At 44.8% G+C, this 16,401-nt stretch overlaps 2 protein-coding genes and 1 long non-coding RNA gene across 5 annotated transcripts; 2 read left to right on the top strand and 1 right to left on the bottom strand.

The window, feature by feature from the left end:
- Positions 1 to 71: 71 nt before the first annotated feature.
- Positions 72 to 1,568, bottom strand: LOC148182736 (uncharacterized). The gene is made up of 2 exons (XR_015774250.1): positions 1,495 to 1,568; positions 72 to 821 (listed from the first exon to the last, which is right to left on the bottom strand). It is a non-coding gene; the product is annotated as an uncharacterized LOC148182736 (long non-coding RNA).
- Positions 1,569 to 1,686: 118 nt separating this feature from the next.
- Positions 1,687 to 8,345, top strand: TMED2 (transmembrane p24 trafficking protein 2). Of its 2 annotated transcripts, XM_005524235.3 has the most exons (5): positions 1,687 to 1,897; positions 3,120 to 3,312; positions 3,713 to 3,733; positions 5,620 to 5,727; positions 6,864 to 8,345. In XM_005524235.3, the coding sequence occupies exons 1-5, from the start codon at positions 1,718 to 1,720 to the stop codon at positions 6,986 to 6,988; spliced, it is 627 nt and encodes a 208-aa protein (XP_005524292.1). In that variant the 5' UTR covers positions 1,687 to 1,717; the 3' UTR covers positions 6,989 to 8,345. The 2 variants fall into 2 exon arrangements, with proteins under 2 accessions (XP_005524292.1, XP_005524293.1); XM_005524236.3 differs by lacking the exon at positions 3,713 to 3,733.
- A 628-nt stretch (positions 8,346 to 8,973) lies between these two features.
- DDX55 (DEAD-box helicase 55) lies at positions 8,974 to 16,364 on the top strand. Of its 2 annotated transcripts, XM_005524233.3 has the most exons (14): positions 8,974 to 9,110; positions 9,397 to 9,447; positions 9,531 to 9,617; positions 10,197 to 10,288; positions 10,390 to 10,452; positions 11,063 to 11,212; positions 11,592 to 11,781; positions 11,929 to 12,011; positions 12,391 to 12,522; positions 13,416 to 13,508; positions 14,126 to 14,240; positions 14,909 to 15,077; positions 15,410 to 15,702; positions 16,127 to 16,364. In XM_005524233.3, exons 1-14 carry the CDS (start codon positions 9,003 to 9,005, stop codon positions 16,289 to 16,291), a joined length of 1,791 nt encoding a protein of 596 aa, XP_005524290.1. In that variant the 5' UTR covers positions 8,974 to 9,002; the 3' UTR covers positions 16,292 to 16,364. The 2 variants fall into 2 exon arrangements, with proteins under 2 accessions (XP_005524290.1, XP_087921121.1); XM_088064995.1 differs by lacking the exon at positions 9,397 to 9,447 and having other exon boundaries at positions 8,997 to 9,110.
- Positions 16,365 to 16,401: the final 37 nt, after the last annotated feature.

Genomic DNA, 16,401 nt, shown 5'->3' with positions numbered 1-16,401 from the left:
GGAATGAGAGTGATGAACGATAAGAAATGTAACACTGTAACACCCAGAAGTACAACACTGTGACACACAGACCAGCTTTTTCCTGCAATTCTGTCGCAACCTCCTTGTGCCATGAGGTACAAAATACTGATTTTCCTCATGAGCTGCCGGTAGGTAACAAGACAGCAAGGAGGGGAACAACCAGTCCCTAAATACCCGAGCTTGGCAATCAATTGCCTAAGTTGGAGCAATAACCCAGTGATAATATATCTATATATCGTTCATGAAACTTATTCCCAAAGCTGAACACGACAGGATATTGCACAAAGTTCCAGGGAGAGGAGGAGGATGAATAATGGTGTAGTAATCCTTTCCTGGCAAAGGTGCTTATGAGAACGCAAGGAGAAGCAACCCAAGCAGAACGTTTGCAGAACACTCTGCAGTACCTCAGGGGAGCAGCTATGCTGTGAAATCATCGTTTTGCCCAAGTTAGAGATGAGAAAAAGAGGTTTTGCCACAAGAATTTGGTATTACGTGAGTTCCCATTGTTCTGTTGAAGTGCGGGTAGAGGAAAAATATAACACTGTACGGAACATGTGTGGAAAGACTAAAACTACAGCTGAGAAAGGTGAAAAAACAGCACAGTTTGTGGTATGGGAAGCAGTAGATTTGATGTTATCCTGATCCAAACTGACAGAAAACGACTTGGCAGGAAAAGTCTCTTATCCAGCCACGTATGTGACCTGCATCTCCTCAGGCTCAGCTTGTCTTGCAGAATTTTGTCCACACTTGTCCTCACCCTGTGCGTGCACTGCTGACACAGCAGCTCTGCTGGCTCACACCTGGAGGGAGAGAGCAGAATGTACCCATGTAACTCTGCCATTTGGCAAGATAGACGCATCTGGGTGTCACCAGGAGGACAATAACCAGCACTTATTGGCAAAACCAGCGCGTAAATATTCCACTGGAAAGCCAGGCTGTGTGTTAGGCTTTAACTCTTCTCCACATCACTAAAACAGTAGTCAAGAAACAGGCTGCCTTGAGCTCAAGCACGAACGTCTGTATTTCTCTTTGGAAGGTTTAATTGGAAATTAGCGCTTTAGCATGGTCATGCAAGGAATGTGTTTTTAAACAGTTACTTTTGGGTGAAGTAGGAACGTGGACGTGCCACGTGTTTCCTTAAGTGTGAATAGCCCGCAAGATGGGCTTTCCTATTAACGCCTTAAACGATGGCTACTCTCCAAACCTCTCCCTTGCTGCAGCAAGTTCTGGTTTCCCGGTTTTAGCAGCAGCCTCGGCCGCGTTGACAGCCGTGTTGACAAGCACCTTGCCGCCCTCCCGCCTGCCCTCATTCCCTCAGGGGCCGCCGCCCCCCATCCCCTCAGCCGCCGTTTCCCGCCTCCCGCGCTCGCCCCGCCCCGTTGCCGGGCAACGCCCCCTCATCCCCGCTCCCACCGCCGCTCCCCGCGCCTCTCTCCGATTGGCTCTCGCCGCCACCGCTCCGCCTTTTCTCACCGCTCATTGGCTGCTCCCGCCCCTGGGTCTCGCCTCCCGCGCAGCGCGGGCGCTGCCGCGGCGCTTTGGCGGTCCCGCTGCTTTTTGTTTCCCGGCAGCCGCCGTAGCGCAGCCCGTACGTGGCAGCGGGGCGGCGGTGGCCAATGAGCGGCGGCCCCGTGCGCCGGAAGGGGCGCGGCGCGGGCCGGAGGCGCCGCTCGGTGCCGCCGCCGGTCGCTCCGCCATGTCGCCGGTGCGGGCGGTGCTGGCGCTGGTGGCCGCGCTGGCGGCCCCGGCCGCCGCCTACTTCGTCAGCATCGACGCGCACGCCGAGGAGTGCTTCCTGGAGCGCGTGCCGTCCGGCACCAAGATGGGGCTCATCTTCGAGGTGGCCGAGGGCGGCTTCCTGGACATCGACGTGGAGGTGCGGCGGCGGCGCGGGCCGACCTTGGGGAGCGGGGCCGTCCCGGGGCCGGGCCCCGCGCGCTGCGGCCCCGCTGTGTGTGGGGCCCCTCGGGAGCGAGCGGCGGCACCGGCAGGAGCGGGATCAGGCCCGCCCGAGGGGGTTCGGGACGGGCCGGAGCGGGGCCGGGGCCGCCCGCCGGGGCTCGGGGCGGACCCGCCGCGCTGCCGGGGCTCCGTGCGGCGGGAGCGCTCACGGCCCGGCGTGGGCGGCCTCGGGCAGGCCCGGGTGCTTGTGCGGGTGTCCCCCCTGGCACTGCTGCACGAGGCTGTGCTGCTCCATCTGCCCTCCCTTCCCTCGGGATTTTCAGCCTCGTTCCGCTCGGTGCAGCCTCGTCACGGTGAATTATTTGGCGGGAGGAATGACCGGCGTTGCTCTCTGGAATCAGCCGCTGCCGGTTGAGGAGCAGCGTGCTTCCCCTTGAATCCAAAGGTGTTTAATCCGGGTGGTTGGCATCGGGAAGGTTTTGAGCCAATACTTATCTTCAAAGAGGAATCAAATCAGGAGAATACTGAGTACGAATTTCCTTCATCGTGTTACGGAGCAGAGCGTTTTTTGATTGGGGTATCACAGACATGAGAGTCCTGTAACAGTTGAAAATGACACATGGCTGTGACACAGGACAGGCTCTGGAAGCTGAGATTCCCTTCACGTGGCCCTGGTGGAAGCTCAGCAGCAGTTTGGCCTGCTGCGGTGGGAATTTAGAATCACAGTGACCCTGAGAGCTCAGAACTCAGGTCTGCAGCGCATTTGAAATGGTAACTGCAACAATGCCCGACTGTGTGTCTAAAGTCGATTGGAGAATGTCTTTTTTTTCCTTTTTGTTTTCCTTCAGACATCAGAGATAAGGTTTCCCCTGCAGCTGTTAATTTGACAAACAGCCAGGGTTTGTGTTTTTCTTGACTGCTTATCTCAACCACAAGAGGCCAGGGAGACAGGCTTTTGTATGACTTTCTTTACCAAGAAGTTTGTGGGGTTTTTTTTGAAAGATTTCTGTGCAGAGAGCTGCTCCAGTGAGTTGTGGGAGGGAAAGATTGAAGTGTGCCAAAGCAGCCAGATTACAGATGGTGCTGGTGCCTGTGACTGGCTGGCTGCAGAGCGTGCTGGCAGTGCTGTGATGGTGCATTTGAAACCTCTGTGTTTGAAATAAAAAAACGTGTGATCCTCTCTTTTCCCCACGCAGATCACGGGGCCCGATAATAAAGGGATTTATAAAGGCGATCGAGAGTCCAGTGGAAAATACACCTTTGCTGCCCACATGGATGGAACTTACAAGTTTTGCTTTAGCAACAGGATGTCCACCATGACTCCCAAGATAGTGATGTTCACTATCGATATCGGGGAAGCTCCCAAGGGGCAAGACATGGAGACAGAAGGTGAGGAAGAGTCCTGGAAGGAAATCAGCTCCAGCTCAGGAGCTTTTCCCTGCTTGCATGACTTGTGAACTTGTGTAGGGCTCTCAGGATTCCCGTTCCTTCAGGTGTAATTAGCTGTTCCCTTGCACAGCTAAAGTGGATGTTTTTAGACCTGGTTACACAGTTTGAGGCAAAATCACCAGAGAATCCCTTGGCCATCTGCAGACACTAATGCTTCCATCCTTTAGCCCTTCATCAGTGCCATCCTCTGATTCCTAGTAGGCTCAGCAGTGTGTAGCCTTCTCCGTGCCTTAGTTGATAAATGTTCTAATATGAAACTTTTCCCATAGCCGTGTAAATGACTGTTTTATCTGCAGCCTTTTGTCCTGTACCTGTGTTCATCTCTTACACTTTCCTCTAGGTGGTGGAGATACCTGGGATGGTATGTGGACTGCTTTTTGAAAGCTCCTTAGCATCTTGTCTCTGGCACATGTTCATTCACTAACAGCTAACTTGGCTTTTTCTCTGTAACATTGGTTTGGAGCATGAGAATGTCTTTTTAATAAACTACCCAAAAGGTCTGATTCTGAGCAATGCTGAGCACCTGCAGGCTCCCATTGGCAGGTTTATACCCTGAGCAGCTCTTGGGATCAGGTCCTTGCACTGGCCATGGCAGTTTGTCTTCAGGTGGTTGTTTATGGCTGACAGAAGATTTAATCAGTTTAGGTGAAATTGAACTAAAACATTGAACATCCAAGAATGCTGGATGTTTTTGGCAGCGTTTGCTTTCTCTTGCTGAAGGAGATGTTGAGTAATCAAAGGCTTTTGGAAGCAATAAGCTGCTCGTAGGTTATGAATTATTACTGATGTATCAGGGGAAAAACTCAAACTTGTCATTTGCTGCAAAAAAAATAAATGAATGTATTGCGTAGCAAGTTAAAAAATTTATTTAGAAATCACTGACTGTAGCTAGAATGGCAACAAATTCTTGTTTTCTGTTTTAGCAAATAAATAACTTGGGCACTGAGTGCTTGATGTCACTTAAAAGGTAGCACATTCCTAACTTTTGATTTTTTTTTTTAAAGACTCAAATCTTATTGAGTCTGCATATATCTGTTGTAAAGAATATTAGTGCAATGAGACAATTTTCTGAAGTGAATTTTTGGAGTGTTTTTAGACTATCCCAGCAACTGTAGTTTCTTCTCTTACTAATCAGCTGCACTTACTGCAATGACCAGCTGGCCATGAAAATAAGGGATTTGAGATATTAGGAAAGTGAGTGTGGTTTGCACAACTATGTAGATTTTAGTTGTAATTTGTGTGAGTGTGAATTCTCTGTTCCTCTCTTTTGACTGTTCCCCACAAGGTGTGTGTTTTGAATAGATCTATTTTCAGATTGTGACCTGAAACACTTAATTTACAAATAAAACTGTAGTAAGGCAGCTTCCAAGTCACCTATGCCCCTTGAAAGGAAAATATGTTGGGTTTTATGACTTTCATTAAAGGGAGCTGATTGCCCAGGGCATGTCTGTGGAATGATTCCTCAACCTCTTGCTAGAACACTTTGCAAATGACTTGCCTAATTTATAAATTTGTGAGTGGACAGTTCTTTGAGCGTGGATGTCTTAAAAAGCTCCTGTGATTGACAGTCAAACCACTAAATCTTAGATTTCTGAACCTTCCATTTGCTGAACTGTCTCAAGCTGGTTTTGTGCTATGTGTTTGGTATTTAACTCCTCTCCTGCTTTCACAACACACCACAAGTGAAGCCTGTGCCAGGTCCCCTGGGCATTGTGCCCCCTGAATGCTGGGTTTCAGCCGAACTTGAAGATCACAGGATGTGATTTTTTGCTTCAGAAAGTGATCTCATGATTTGCCAGCATCATGATCTTGAGCTTAAATTCTCAGTCATTCTATTTTTGCAAGCTTAACAACTAGGAAAAGCTGTCATGTTAAGATAATCTGCTTGGAATATATTGGATGATATTGGCAAAATAGATGTTAGTGTGTGGTATTGATCTCATGCATTCTTCCATTCTGTTCTCCTGGAAAAGTATGTGCACACTGGAAATGTGGGGTCTGTATTGAGCCTGAATTGTGTCTCCTCCTATTTGGATGTGGAAAAATGTTTTCCCACTTGATAAATTCCAGAGACATGTTGGGGAAAGTGATGCTACAGAAACTGAACTAGGATTTAAGGACAGAAAGTGTTCAGCTACTGTCAGAACTTTTGCAGCAAGAAATTACCTTTAACTGTTCATAAATTCATTGAAATAATTTTTTTGAGTCATTAACAGACTTTCTGATGCTTCTGAAATTATTCTACAGCTCATCAGAACAAGCTAGAAGAGATGATTAACGAGTTGGCAGTAGCCATGACAGCTGTAAAGCACGAACAGGAGTACATGGAAGTCCGTGAAAGAATACATAGAGCAAGTAGGTGTCTGACTCCAATCAATGCCTTCTCCCCCCTCCAGTGAACTTGTAAATGATGATTTAAATATGAGTCCATGAAAGCTATTCCAAGTGACTTAAAAAATAATAATTTAAATCCTGAAGGGCCTTCCCATAGAATAAAGAATGTAGGTTTTGCTTGCAGTCATCTTTAAATTGGCTTCCTCTCATGTAAGGAGGGTTGTTAAAGAAAATAACATTTGCCTAAGTGATGTAAATTCTGCAGTTGTTTGGTGTATTCATGCAGATACCAGTGATGACATTATTTAATCCACATACAAGGACATGTAGGGACAGGACAGGGGGGAGATGGTTTTAAACTGAAAGAGAGGAGGTTTAGGTCAGATACTGGGGGAAAATTCCTCCCTGTGAGTGTGGTACAGCCCTGGCACAGAGTGCCCAGAGAAGCTGTGGCTGCCCCATCCCTGGAAGTGCCCAAGGAAGGTGTCCCAAGGGTGGGAGTGGATGAGTTTTAAGGTCCCTTCCAATCCAAACCATTCCATGATTTGGTTCCCAGTCTTTGGTTGAACTGTTCCTTCACCCTTGAATTGGATGTGGTTTAGTAATTGAGCCAAAGTCTCTTTTTTAAATGTTTTGTTGAAATAGAGCAGAACTACTGTTGCTTTCATGGGTGAGAATCAAGGGCAAGTATTCTTCATGTGAAAACACAACATGATATAAAAGCACTGTCTCCTCAATTATTTGAAGCTATGAATATCTCCAGTTTTGTGACATTTGTTACTAATGGTCTGATTTAAGAAAAACCAGAATGTTTAGAACCAAAGATGGTGACCCTTCAGAGATCAGAAGTGCCCTGCTTGACACTGAGATTGAAAAAGCAAGAGGCTTTGTTGGGCAGCTCAGGGGCCAGAAGGGTGGGCAGAATAGAGAAAGCTGCTGCAATGTATGTCCAAAGTGGATTTAAAACCAAACTGTTCAAAAAATTCCCTCTCAGATCTCATCTCTGAGGCTGCAGGGCCCTTCTGGGACACCTGTGATGACCTGACACAAACCCAGTGCTTGATGTGCAGCGTTCCAGTTTCAGGGCAGAATGTTTTCAGTTTAAATGCTTCATTACTTAATACTTTTTTCTTTTTTTTTTTTTTTTTTTCTAACAGTTAATGACAACACAAACAGCAGAGTGGTTCTTTGGTCATTCTTTGAAGCCCTTGTACTAGTTGCCATGACACTGGGACAAATCTACTACCTGAAGAGGTTTTTTGAAGTCCGAAGGGTGGTCTAAGATCCTTCTGTGGTCCCGGATTTCAGTTCACTCTCTACCAAACATCCTGGTCACAAAAAAAAAAAAAAAGTCATTTAGTTTCTGAACCCTCTTTACTGAACTGTAAAACTTATTTGCTTATGTTCCTTCCTAGTTAAGAAAAAAAAAAAAAAAAAAGAATTGTTTTTATATATCTTCTGTAGCAAAAGCTGTGCTGAAATCTTGTCACTTTATTGGCATCATTTTTTCCCACTGAGATCTGCCCAGTCTGTGTGCTAAGCAAGGTCCAGGCAAGCTGCAAACTCTGTAACTCACTCTAGTAACAAGCTGTTCTGTCTTTTCTAACTTTTTTCACTGTTTCCATAAGCACTTGCAGTTCTGTCCAGGGAAACGGTACAAGGCCCTAACGTGACTGTTTGCATTCTTACATCCTTAACCCTGCAGTAGGTGTTATGAAATTGATATAATCCCTTCTCCACTCACAGAAACTGCCAAGGAAAAGGTTAAAATTCAGACCTAGTTGCTATTTAAAAGATAGTCATCAGCAACTGTCTTAATGATATCAACTTCTTCCCAAAGTTCTTTTTAATTAAATAGTTGATATGAAAATGCTTTTTTTTCCTCTGTTCATCACCAAATGTTCCTTAAACGGTTTTTAGTTCTCTCAAAGGTTTTATTTGGAAGCCAATTGTGTGCAGTGTCTTGGCAAACACTCGTGAACCCTTTGGCTTTTGCAGGTCCAAAGCTCAAGACTGTTTGCCCAGTGCCCAGGGCAGAAGTGTTCAGGAAATCTGGATTCCTGAGGCCAAAGGGTTCCGGATTCTGGGGGTTTAATCCACGCTATGCAGCCCTTGTATTTAAGTGCAGTGGCAAACTCTGCCATGATCTGATCAGAATTAGCATAATGCTAAATACTGGTGTGTTTTCTTTTTTCAGGCACATGTAGATTTGTTTTTGTATAAAGTTACTTTCCTCGGTTATCTGATGATTGGTTTAAAAATTTAAGAAGCGTCTGATGTGGGTGCTGAGCCAGGATTATGTTGTGACTGATGTATATTAGTTGTAATCATTTTTGGGGGTGGGGTGGGGTCTTTTCCAGGGGGGAGCCTCTACAAGTAACACACAACAGTTTTGTACAATTAATTTAAAATTTGTTACAGGTTTTCATGTTCCAGGTAAAGTTTTTTCAACCTCGGGCAAACACTTGCAGCAGTTCTTCAGAGAGGTGGCTGTTACACCTTATTGCAACTGTTGTGTGCCAATATTTTTGTGTAAAACACTGAAAATTGAATTCTAAGATGTACATTTAAAAATTGCTCGTGAATCTAAATATGACCCAGGTTCGATAAATAAACAAATTCTTTAAAAAAAACCCAAACCAACTTTGTATTTTTTTTTTCTTTGATACCTTAAGGAAGAACAGATTAACACAAACGTTTTTTTATAAATTATTTGTTCAGTAATGGCCATAAACCAAACCACAAGAAGTTCCATATCAAGATGAGGAAGAACTTTCCATTAAGGGTGGCAGAGCACTGGATCTGCCCAGGGAGGTCGTGGATTCTCCCTCTGTGGAGACATTCCAAACCCACCTGGATGTGTGACCTGCTCCAGGTGATCCTGCCTGGGCAGGGGCTCGGACTGGATGGCTCCAGAGTCTTCTCGCAATCCTAACGATTCTGTGACTCCCTGCTTTCTTAGAATATCAGGAATTTATCCAGAGTCTGTCCCACTTTGATGGCAGGTACAATAAATATCAGGTAACTCTGAATTTACAGCTACTGGGTTACTCGGCTGGCACAGCGCTGCTGTAAGGCCCGCAGAAGTACTTACTGCGATAGGCAGCTCGCATGAAAATAGGGATTTTTTTGCTAAATCCAAAGTTTGTTTTTTGCCACGGAAGCGAAGGCCGGCAGGGGGTGGCGGAACTGATGTGCAGCGGAACGGGAGGTGCCGCGGTGTGTGTTTCCACAGAGCGCCGCCGCGGCGGCCCCGGGGCGGGGGAGCGGCGGGGCGGTGACACCGCGGGGCCAAGATGGAGGCGGTGACTGAGGGCAGCTGGAGCTCGCTGCCGGTGCCGCTGAGCCCGGGCGTGCTGCGGGCGCTGCGGGAGCTCCGCTTCCACCAAATGACCCCGGTGCAGGTGCGGGTCCCCGCGGCGCTCCCCGGGAAGGGGGGGCCGGGCTGAGGAGGGAGGGCGCGGGCGGTGTCAGGAGCGCCTGGGCCGGGCCCGGCCCGGTGGCGGTCGCAGCCCCGTGGTCGCAGCAGTCACCGGGTCCTGGAGCAGCGAGAGAAGCCGCATCCGTGACTGTCCCACCGGCTGTGCTCACCGGTGATGCTCACAGCGAGCTCTGATATCTCGGAGGAGTTTCACCTCTGTGAGATTTATCACCGCTTCACGTCCTCATGCGACGCTTCTCTTTTTTCAGTCTGCGACCATCCCGCTCTTCATGAGTAACAAAGATGTGGCTGCAGAAGCGGTGAGCGCTTTTCCTTCGTCCAGCTTCGTTCCAGGCTTGTCTCTGGAGCTGAGGGAGGGCTGACGCTCTTTCCACTCTCGCAGGTCACAGGCAGTGGGAAAACCTTGGCGTTTGTGATTCCCATACTGGAAATTCTTCTCAGACGGGAAGAAAAATTAAAGAAAATGCAGGTGAGTTTAAAATATTCAGTACTGAGTATATGTTTATGATGTGCCAATAAGATTTGAGAACTTCAGGAAGAGTGTACATAAGGAAAGTTGCCTACACACAGAGTGACTGTGTGCTCAGCTCTTTGGTGTAACAGTAACAATAAACTGTGTAAAACTCGGAAATAAAATCGTGGTGCTCTCTTTGCACTTGGATACAGCTTCTTCTTTGACATGACCCCAACAGGGTTCTGAGCTGTTGGGAAAATGTCCCAAAATCTGGAATACACTGATACACTGCAAGTGAGATTTGAATGCTTTTTAGCATCCATTGACCTTGAATACATTTTTGTGTGCAGGGAATTTCACTGTCATTTGCTGTTAAATGTCATTATTAGATGCTGCTCTTTCAGCAGAGATATTTTACACTATGATACAAAGTCTTTCATAGACATTTTTGGATTTACTTTTTAGTATTTCTGTGGAAATGTTTCATCTGAAACAAGGCTCAAAATCATGTCTCATATTCACTTAGCTTGAAAGGGAGGATTCTGCCCAAATCTCTCTTTTTCCTCCCCACAAATTCCTGTTTTTCACCTGCAGGTTGGAGCTATAATTATCACACCAACGAGGGAATTGGCCATTCAAATTGATGAGGTGCTGTCACATTTCACAAAACACTTCCCCATGTTCAGGTGGGTGAACTTCATCATTTCCATAACCACAGTTCCTTCTGTCACTCGTGAACCAGCAAAACTTAAAAGATGACTCAGATCTTTCTGGTTTTTTGTTTTAGTCAGATTCTTTTAATTGGTGGAAGGAACCCCATGGAAGATGTTGAAAAGTTTAAGGAGCATGGGTGAGTTGTTTGTCAGAGCTGTGGTTTTCTCCTTGTCAGGGTTTTCAGCCCAGATCTGTGGTCCTGCTGGTGCTAGAATGGGATGGTGCTGCCAGAATCTTTTGGGGTGAACTGGGAAATTGTGGGGTCTGTTCCTGGAGTGAGGAACAGCGTGAGGAGAGGCTCTTATATGACATCAGCACTGTTTATCTGCTCTTTGGGTTAAGAACGGAGCTGAAAAGTGCCTGAATATTTCACTTCTCCCTGCTCATGAATTTCCTGAAATTGTTTGGTGCTGATACTGATGATGGAGTTTTGAAGGAGTCCTATTTGCCACTGGCTTTTTTATGGAGGTACCAAAGATTTCCTGTAGCTGATAGTTGCTTTCCACACTTGGCTGTTTATATTCTGAACTTTTATTGCCACAGGGGATGTGCTTTGACCTGGACATTTTTACCCCCTATCCCACAGCATCTGACAGGCACTGGAATACGGATGCAATTAAAAGTGACAAAATGAAATTGTTTTACTGGAGAGTGCAGGGCAGGGCTATGCTGTGATAACAACATTAGGAGTTCTCCCAAATTGCTCACCCTGTAGTTAGGGAATTGCTGTGTGTTGGCACCAACAGTGGGAACATCATCGTGGCCACCCCGGGCCGCCTGGAGGATCTGTTCAGGAGAAAAGCAGATGGGCTGGACCTTGCAAGCTGTGTGAAGGCTCTGGATGTGCTGGTGTTGGATGAAGCAGACAGACTTCTAGATATGGGCTTTGAAGCAAGGTATTGAAATAAAAAATAGGTTTTTTTCTGTTTTGTTCTTTTATCTTTGCTCTGTAACTACACAGAGCAGTTGCTAAGGGGGAGGAGAGTCAGGAAATGTGGAGCCTCAATGAGTATGGAGTTTCCATTGTTGAGATATGTTAGCATATCTCTGTTAATGCTTGGTTAAGTATCATTATTTACACACCAGAATGGGTTAAAACACTTTAACCAATAAGCTTTGATCTCTCTTTCTCTCAGAGTTAAGCTAATTATTTCAATAGAAGTTTGACATGTGATAACAAAGCCTATTTCGCTTGTAAACTCCTACTTCCAACGATTAAACCTCTTGCTGAGGGAAGCCTTGGGACAGTTACATTTTCCATGTGCTTACTTGCAGCTTAAATGCCATTCTGGACTTTTTGCCCAAGCAGAGAAGGACAGGTCTGTTCTCAGCTACCCAGACCCAGGAGGTGGAGAACCTGGTGAGAGCAGGGCTGCGGAACCCCGTCCGCATCTCGGTCAAGGAGAAGGGAGTGGCAGCCAGCAACACCCAGAAAACCCCCACACGCCTGGAGAACTATTACATGGTATGAGCCTGGGCTCTGACAGAGCCTCCTGTTCCCTCTCCTTTTTTCCTGCTTCTATGAATAAGCTTTTAAGTCTTGGCCACTTAGGATCACGTTAACAGAGGAGCCAAAGTCCACTTTCTTATGTTTTTCTTTTGCAATTTTTAGATCTGCAAGGCAGATGAAAAATTTAACCAGTTGGTGCATTTTCTTCGGCAGCACAAACAGGAAAAACATCTGGTCTTTTTCAGGTAATTCTGTTTGTGTTTCATTGTGAGAACAGCTTGGTGTGTAATTACTTAAATTCCAAAACTGTTCCCTTTGTTGCCAAGAACACAACTATTTTCAAAGTGATTAATTCTGAGAGCTGTTTTTAGAATATGGTGCCTAAAAAGTGATTAAACATTTCTTCATGTCAGGATTGTGTTATTAAGCAAAACATAAATTTTATGCATTTTAAAATAAGACATTATAGATGATTATATGTTAATTATAAAAAATTATGTGCATATTTTAAATATTAATAGTGTATATTTTTGAAAGAGCTTGGGAAACTCTAGCTTAACTCTCTAAACCTGATTAAAAATGCAGCATAACCTTTTGCTTTTATTCCTGTTTTTATCACAACAGCACGTGTGCCTGTGTGGAGTACTATGGGAAGGCTCTGGAATCCTTAATTAAACAGGTGAAAATAATGAGCATCCATGGGAAAATGAAGCACAAGCGTAACAAGATTTTCACGGAGTTTCGAAAGCTCCCAGGGTAAGAAGGTGGGAATGGGCTAAACCAGCCAGAAGGCAAAATAGTGAGGGGGAGGTGGTTATGTCTGACTGTCCTTGTGCTACTTAATGTGGAAGGATGGCTCAGGTGAAGGATGCTCCAGGCTGAGTGTGTTGATGATATCACAAATTGTGCTGAGGTACCCAAAGTATGACCACAAACAAAGGGAAAATGTGACTGGAGCATCTCCACCCTACTTTAGATAATCCATGTGGCAGCACAGGAGGTGAGCACACTGCACTGTCACCTGCTACAATCACACATTAGCCCTGATGTTTAAACAAACTAGTAGCAAAAATAAGCTTTTCCTGATTAGCAAGCAGAGTGGAAACTCAGGATATTACTTTGTTAGTGTGTGAACAAGAACATGGCAACACAGTGCTGTAACCTACCCACAGGGAAATGTTCTTTGGCAGCTTTGTAGGATGCTGTTAAGAAACTCTTGCCTCATCAACTGTCATTTTTTTTATTGCATAGGACCTGAGTTTTAGCTTTTTATATTATGAGGAAAAAAAAAACCACCAGCAGATTATAAGAGGGGCTGTTGAAAAGAACAGCATGTCACTCAAGTCTTGAGTCTTTTATTTAAACATTGAGTATAGTACATTCAGCTGTGGTGGATGCAGTGCTGGTTTAAAATTTGAATTTGTAATAGGGAATTGACTTGTCTTAGAAATGTAATATAAAGCACAATAATTTTCATAATGCTATGCAGAATTTTAGTTGGTGAAAGCTGCAATATTTTGTCTCTTAAAAAACCCCAAATGTTTGAAAATGTTTTGTTCCTCCGGTGACGTTGCAGAACACCCAGCTGTGAGCAGGCTGGCTCTTCTCAAATAGCAGGTTAATGAAAATACACTTTTTCTTCTTCCTAGGGGCATTTTGGTGTGCACAGATGTGATGGCTCGTGGCATTGACATTCCAGAAGTGCACTGGGTGTTGCAGTATGACCCACCCAGCAGTGCCAGGTACAACTTCAGATCCTGAGATCCTTTTTCTTTCGGTGTGGTCTTGTTATTGTGCTGTTCAGATATCAGTTAGGAACAAAAACCTGCATAAAACACATTTAATCACTTCTGGAGGTTAATCTGAGAGAACACACAAAATAATGCAGGAGCAAGGGAGGCTGAAACAGTGCAGTTTTTGTTGCCACTGCTGTGAATTGAAATGTCTGTGTCAGGTGGGTGGTTGCCATATCTGTGTGCAGAGGTGACTCTGGGGTAAGGCTTTGTGTGAGAATTTCAGAGGAAGAGTGAGAGGTGACACCGGGGTGAAGGAGAACAGAGATGCGAGCAGGGACAGAGCTCTTCAAGGAATGGTACATTGAAAGCTCACAGGAAAGGAGCTTTTCCATGGATTTTAACTTTTGCTGTCATAATTCTTCCTACAACTTGCTTGAACTTCATTCCCTAAACAGGCACCCCTTGCTTTAGCCTAACAGTTGAATGGGATTGCCACACATTTTTTGTGTTACACTTTGCTAATTCCTGTTGGTTTAGTTCAGTATTTTCCATCCCACAAGATTTGTCCTTTTGCTGCCCAATGCTTCCAAATCAAACTGAGCTCTCCTGCTGGGTTGTTTCAGTGCCTTCGTGCATCGCTGTGGTCGCACGGCACGGATCGGCAACGTGGGCAGTGCACTGGTCTTTTTGCTTCCCATGGAAGAATCCTACATTAACTTTCTCTCAATCAACCAAAAGGTGAGTTGGCTTTTATTCTACCCCAAAGCAGGAAAGAGCAAGGGCACAGATTTACTGACAGGAGCTTGGAAATCAGAATTTGTAGAACTTGGGGCCATGCAGGTGGGTAATGTTTTAGCAGAGGTGCAGAATCAAAGACCAGAGCTGCTTATTAATCACCAAATGCAGCTGGAACGTGATTGCTCCAGTGTGACCCACTGGGTTTGTAAGAGGAATGTGTGATGCAGTGAGTAAGGAAAGGTCTTCTGTTCCTGAGGGTGTAAATTGAGCATTTGCAGGAGGGCAGTGCTGGCCTATGGCCCTGTCCCAGCAGCTCACACCCTGCAGCCTCTTTGCTCTTTACTTGTAACTCCTACAATCTCCCATGCCTGCTCCTGCGTTTGTGGGATTAATTGTGTGAATTCTCTGGAGACCTAATGAGACCAGAGCTTGGTAAAGCAAGAGATGAAGGTGTTGCTTCTCTGGAGCTGCAGTGTGAGAATTCTGTTGGGCCAGGCGCTGCTGTGTGGGGCTGATGGTCAGCTCATGTCTTGGAGTGACCAAAGAAAAAGGGGCTCAAATCTGACTGAGGGTTAATTGGGAAAGAAGTGTGTGTTTGAAGTTTCACAGTGCATTTCACATCATTTGCTTGAACTTTTCCTTTGATTTTGTTATTTTCTGGTTCCCAGTGTCCCATGCAGGAAATGAAACCACAGACAAATGTGTTGGATCTTCTTCCCAAGCTGAAGTCCATGGCCCTGGCTGATAGGGCAGTGTTTGAGAAAGGGATGAAAGCCTTTGTGTCTTACGTCCAGGCTTATGCCAAACACGAATGTAATCTGATCTTCCGGATCAAAGGTAATTCCCAGCAGGGCTGCTACCTCTCACTGTTCCTCTCAGACAACTAAAGCATACTGGTGTTGTCCACAACCTTCACTTCCTGTACCATCAGATTTTGACAAAACTCCTATTTTTTCAAGCATCTTGTTTCAAGAGAAAACATTTCAATGTGGAGCTTGACCAAACTGATAAAAGCACAAATAAAAGTGACTTAGTATTGTTGCTAGTATTAAGGTATAGAGCGCAAACAATACATTAAAAATGTTGACTTTTTTTTTTTTCTTCTCTTTCTCAGTTAAATTAACTTTTTATCTAGCAGGAAACCAACTTTATAATCTTTATTTCAACAGATCTGGATTTTGCCAGTCTTGCCAGAGGTTTTGCATTGTTAAAAATGCCAAAGATGCCTGAACTAAGAGGAAAATGTTTCCCGGACTTTACTCCAGTCACTGTTAATACAGACTCCATTTCATTTAAGGATAAAAACAGAGAAAAGCAGAGACAAAAGAAATTAGAAGAACAAAGAAAAGAAAGAGAGGAAAATCAAGGGAAAAAGAAATTTGTAAAGAACAAAGCATGGTCAAAGCAGAAAGCCAAGAGGGAGAAGAAAAAGAAAGTAACAGCTAAGAGGAAGCGTGAAGAGGTAACTGTGTCCATTCCCTTAAACTGCAAGTGATTACTGTAGTCTTTCCAGTGGCAGAGAGCTCTGGGATTTTAGTGTGGTGGAACTGATGGCTGTAAAATAACTTTTTAGGACTTGGACAAGCAAAACTTAAAAAAATTGTAGAGGTTTTTAAAGCCAGACACTGAAACAACTTCTCAGCACTGATGCCGGTCAGTAATAGGATTTTTATTTATCAGAGGTGCAGAAGTGTGGCCTGAGGGTGCTTTTGTCAATTTTCAGCAAGGGTAGCTGAGAGTTACAGTTGCCTGGGTAGGAATTGAATATTATTTCCTGCTTGGATATTCCTGTCAAGCTCTGACTTGTAATCTTCCCTTGTATTCAACTGTATAGAATGAAAACCTTTTGGTGTTGTGTTTAATTTGTTGTTTTCAACTTCCAACAGGGCTCTGATATTGAAGATGAGGATATGGAAGAGTTGCTGAATGACACAAGACTCTTGAAAAGATTAAAAAAGGGAAAAATTAGTGAAGAAGAGTTTGAGAAGAAACTAACAGGCAACCAAAGGCTCAAAGCAGAAACTGTTGAGGACAATGAGTCTGAAGGCTGAAAATTACTCTAACCACACTTTTATATTAATACACTGCTTATTTCAATAAAACTGGATTTCTATAAAACAATGATACAGAGAACAGAGCTGGTCTAATTTCTTCATGGAGA

This window comes from Pseudopodoces humilis, chromosome 20 (assembly GCF_049639895.1).
Source record: "Pseudopodoces humilis isolate 2021_Gansu_Grassland_sample_001 chromosome 20, ASM4963989v1, whole genome shotgun sequence".
NCBI classification, from domain to species: domain Eukaryota; kingdom Metazoa; phylum Chordata; class Aves; order Passeriformes; family Paridae; genus Pseudopodoces; species Pseudopodoces humilis.
The sequence above is the reverse complement of the archived record's forward strand: the minus strand, read 5'-3'. Positions and strand labels throughout refer to the sequence as shown.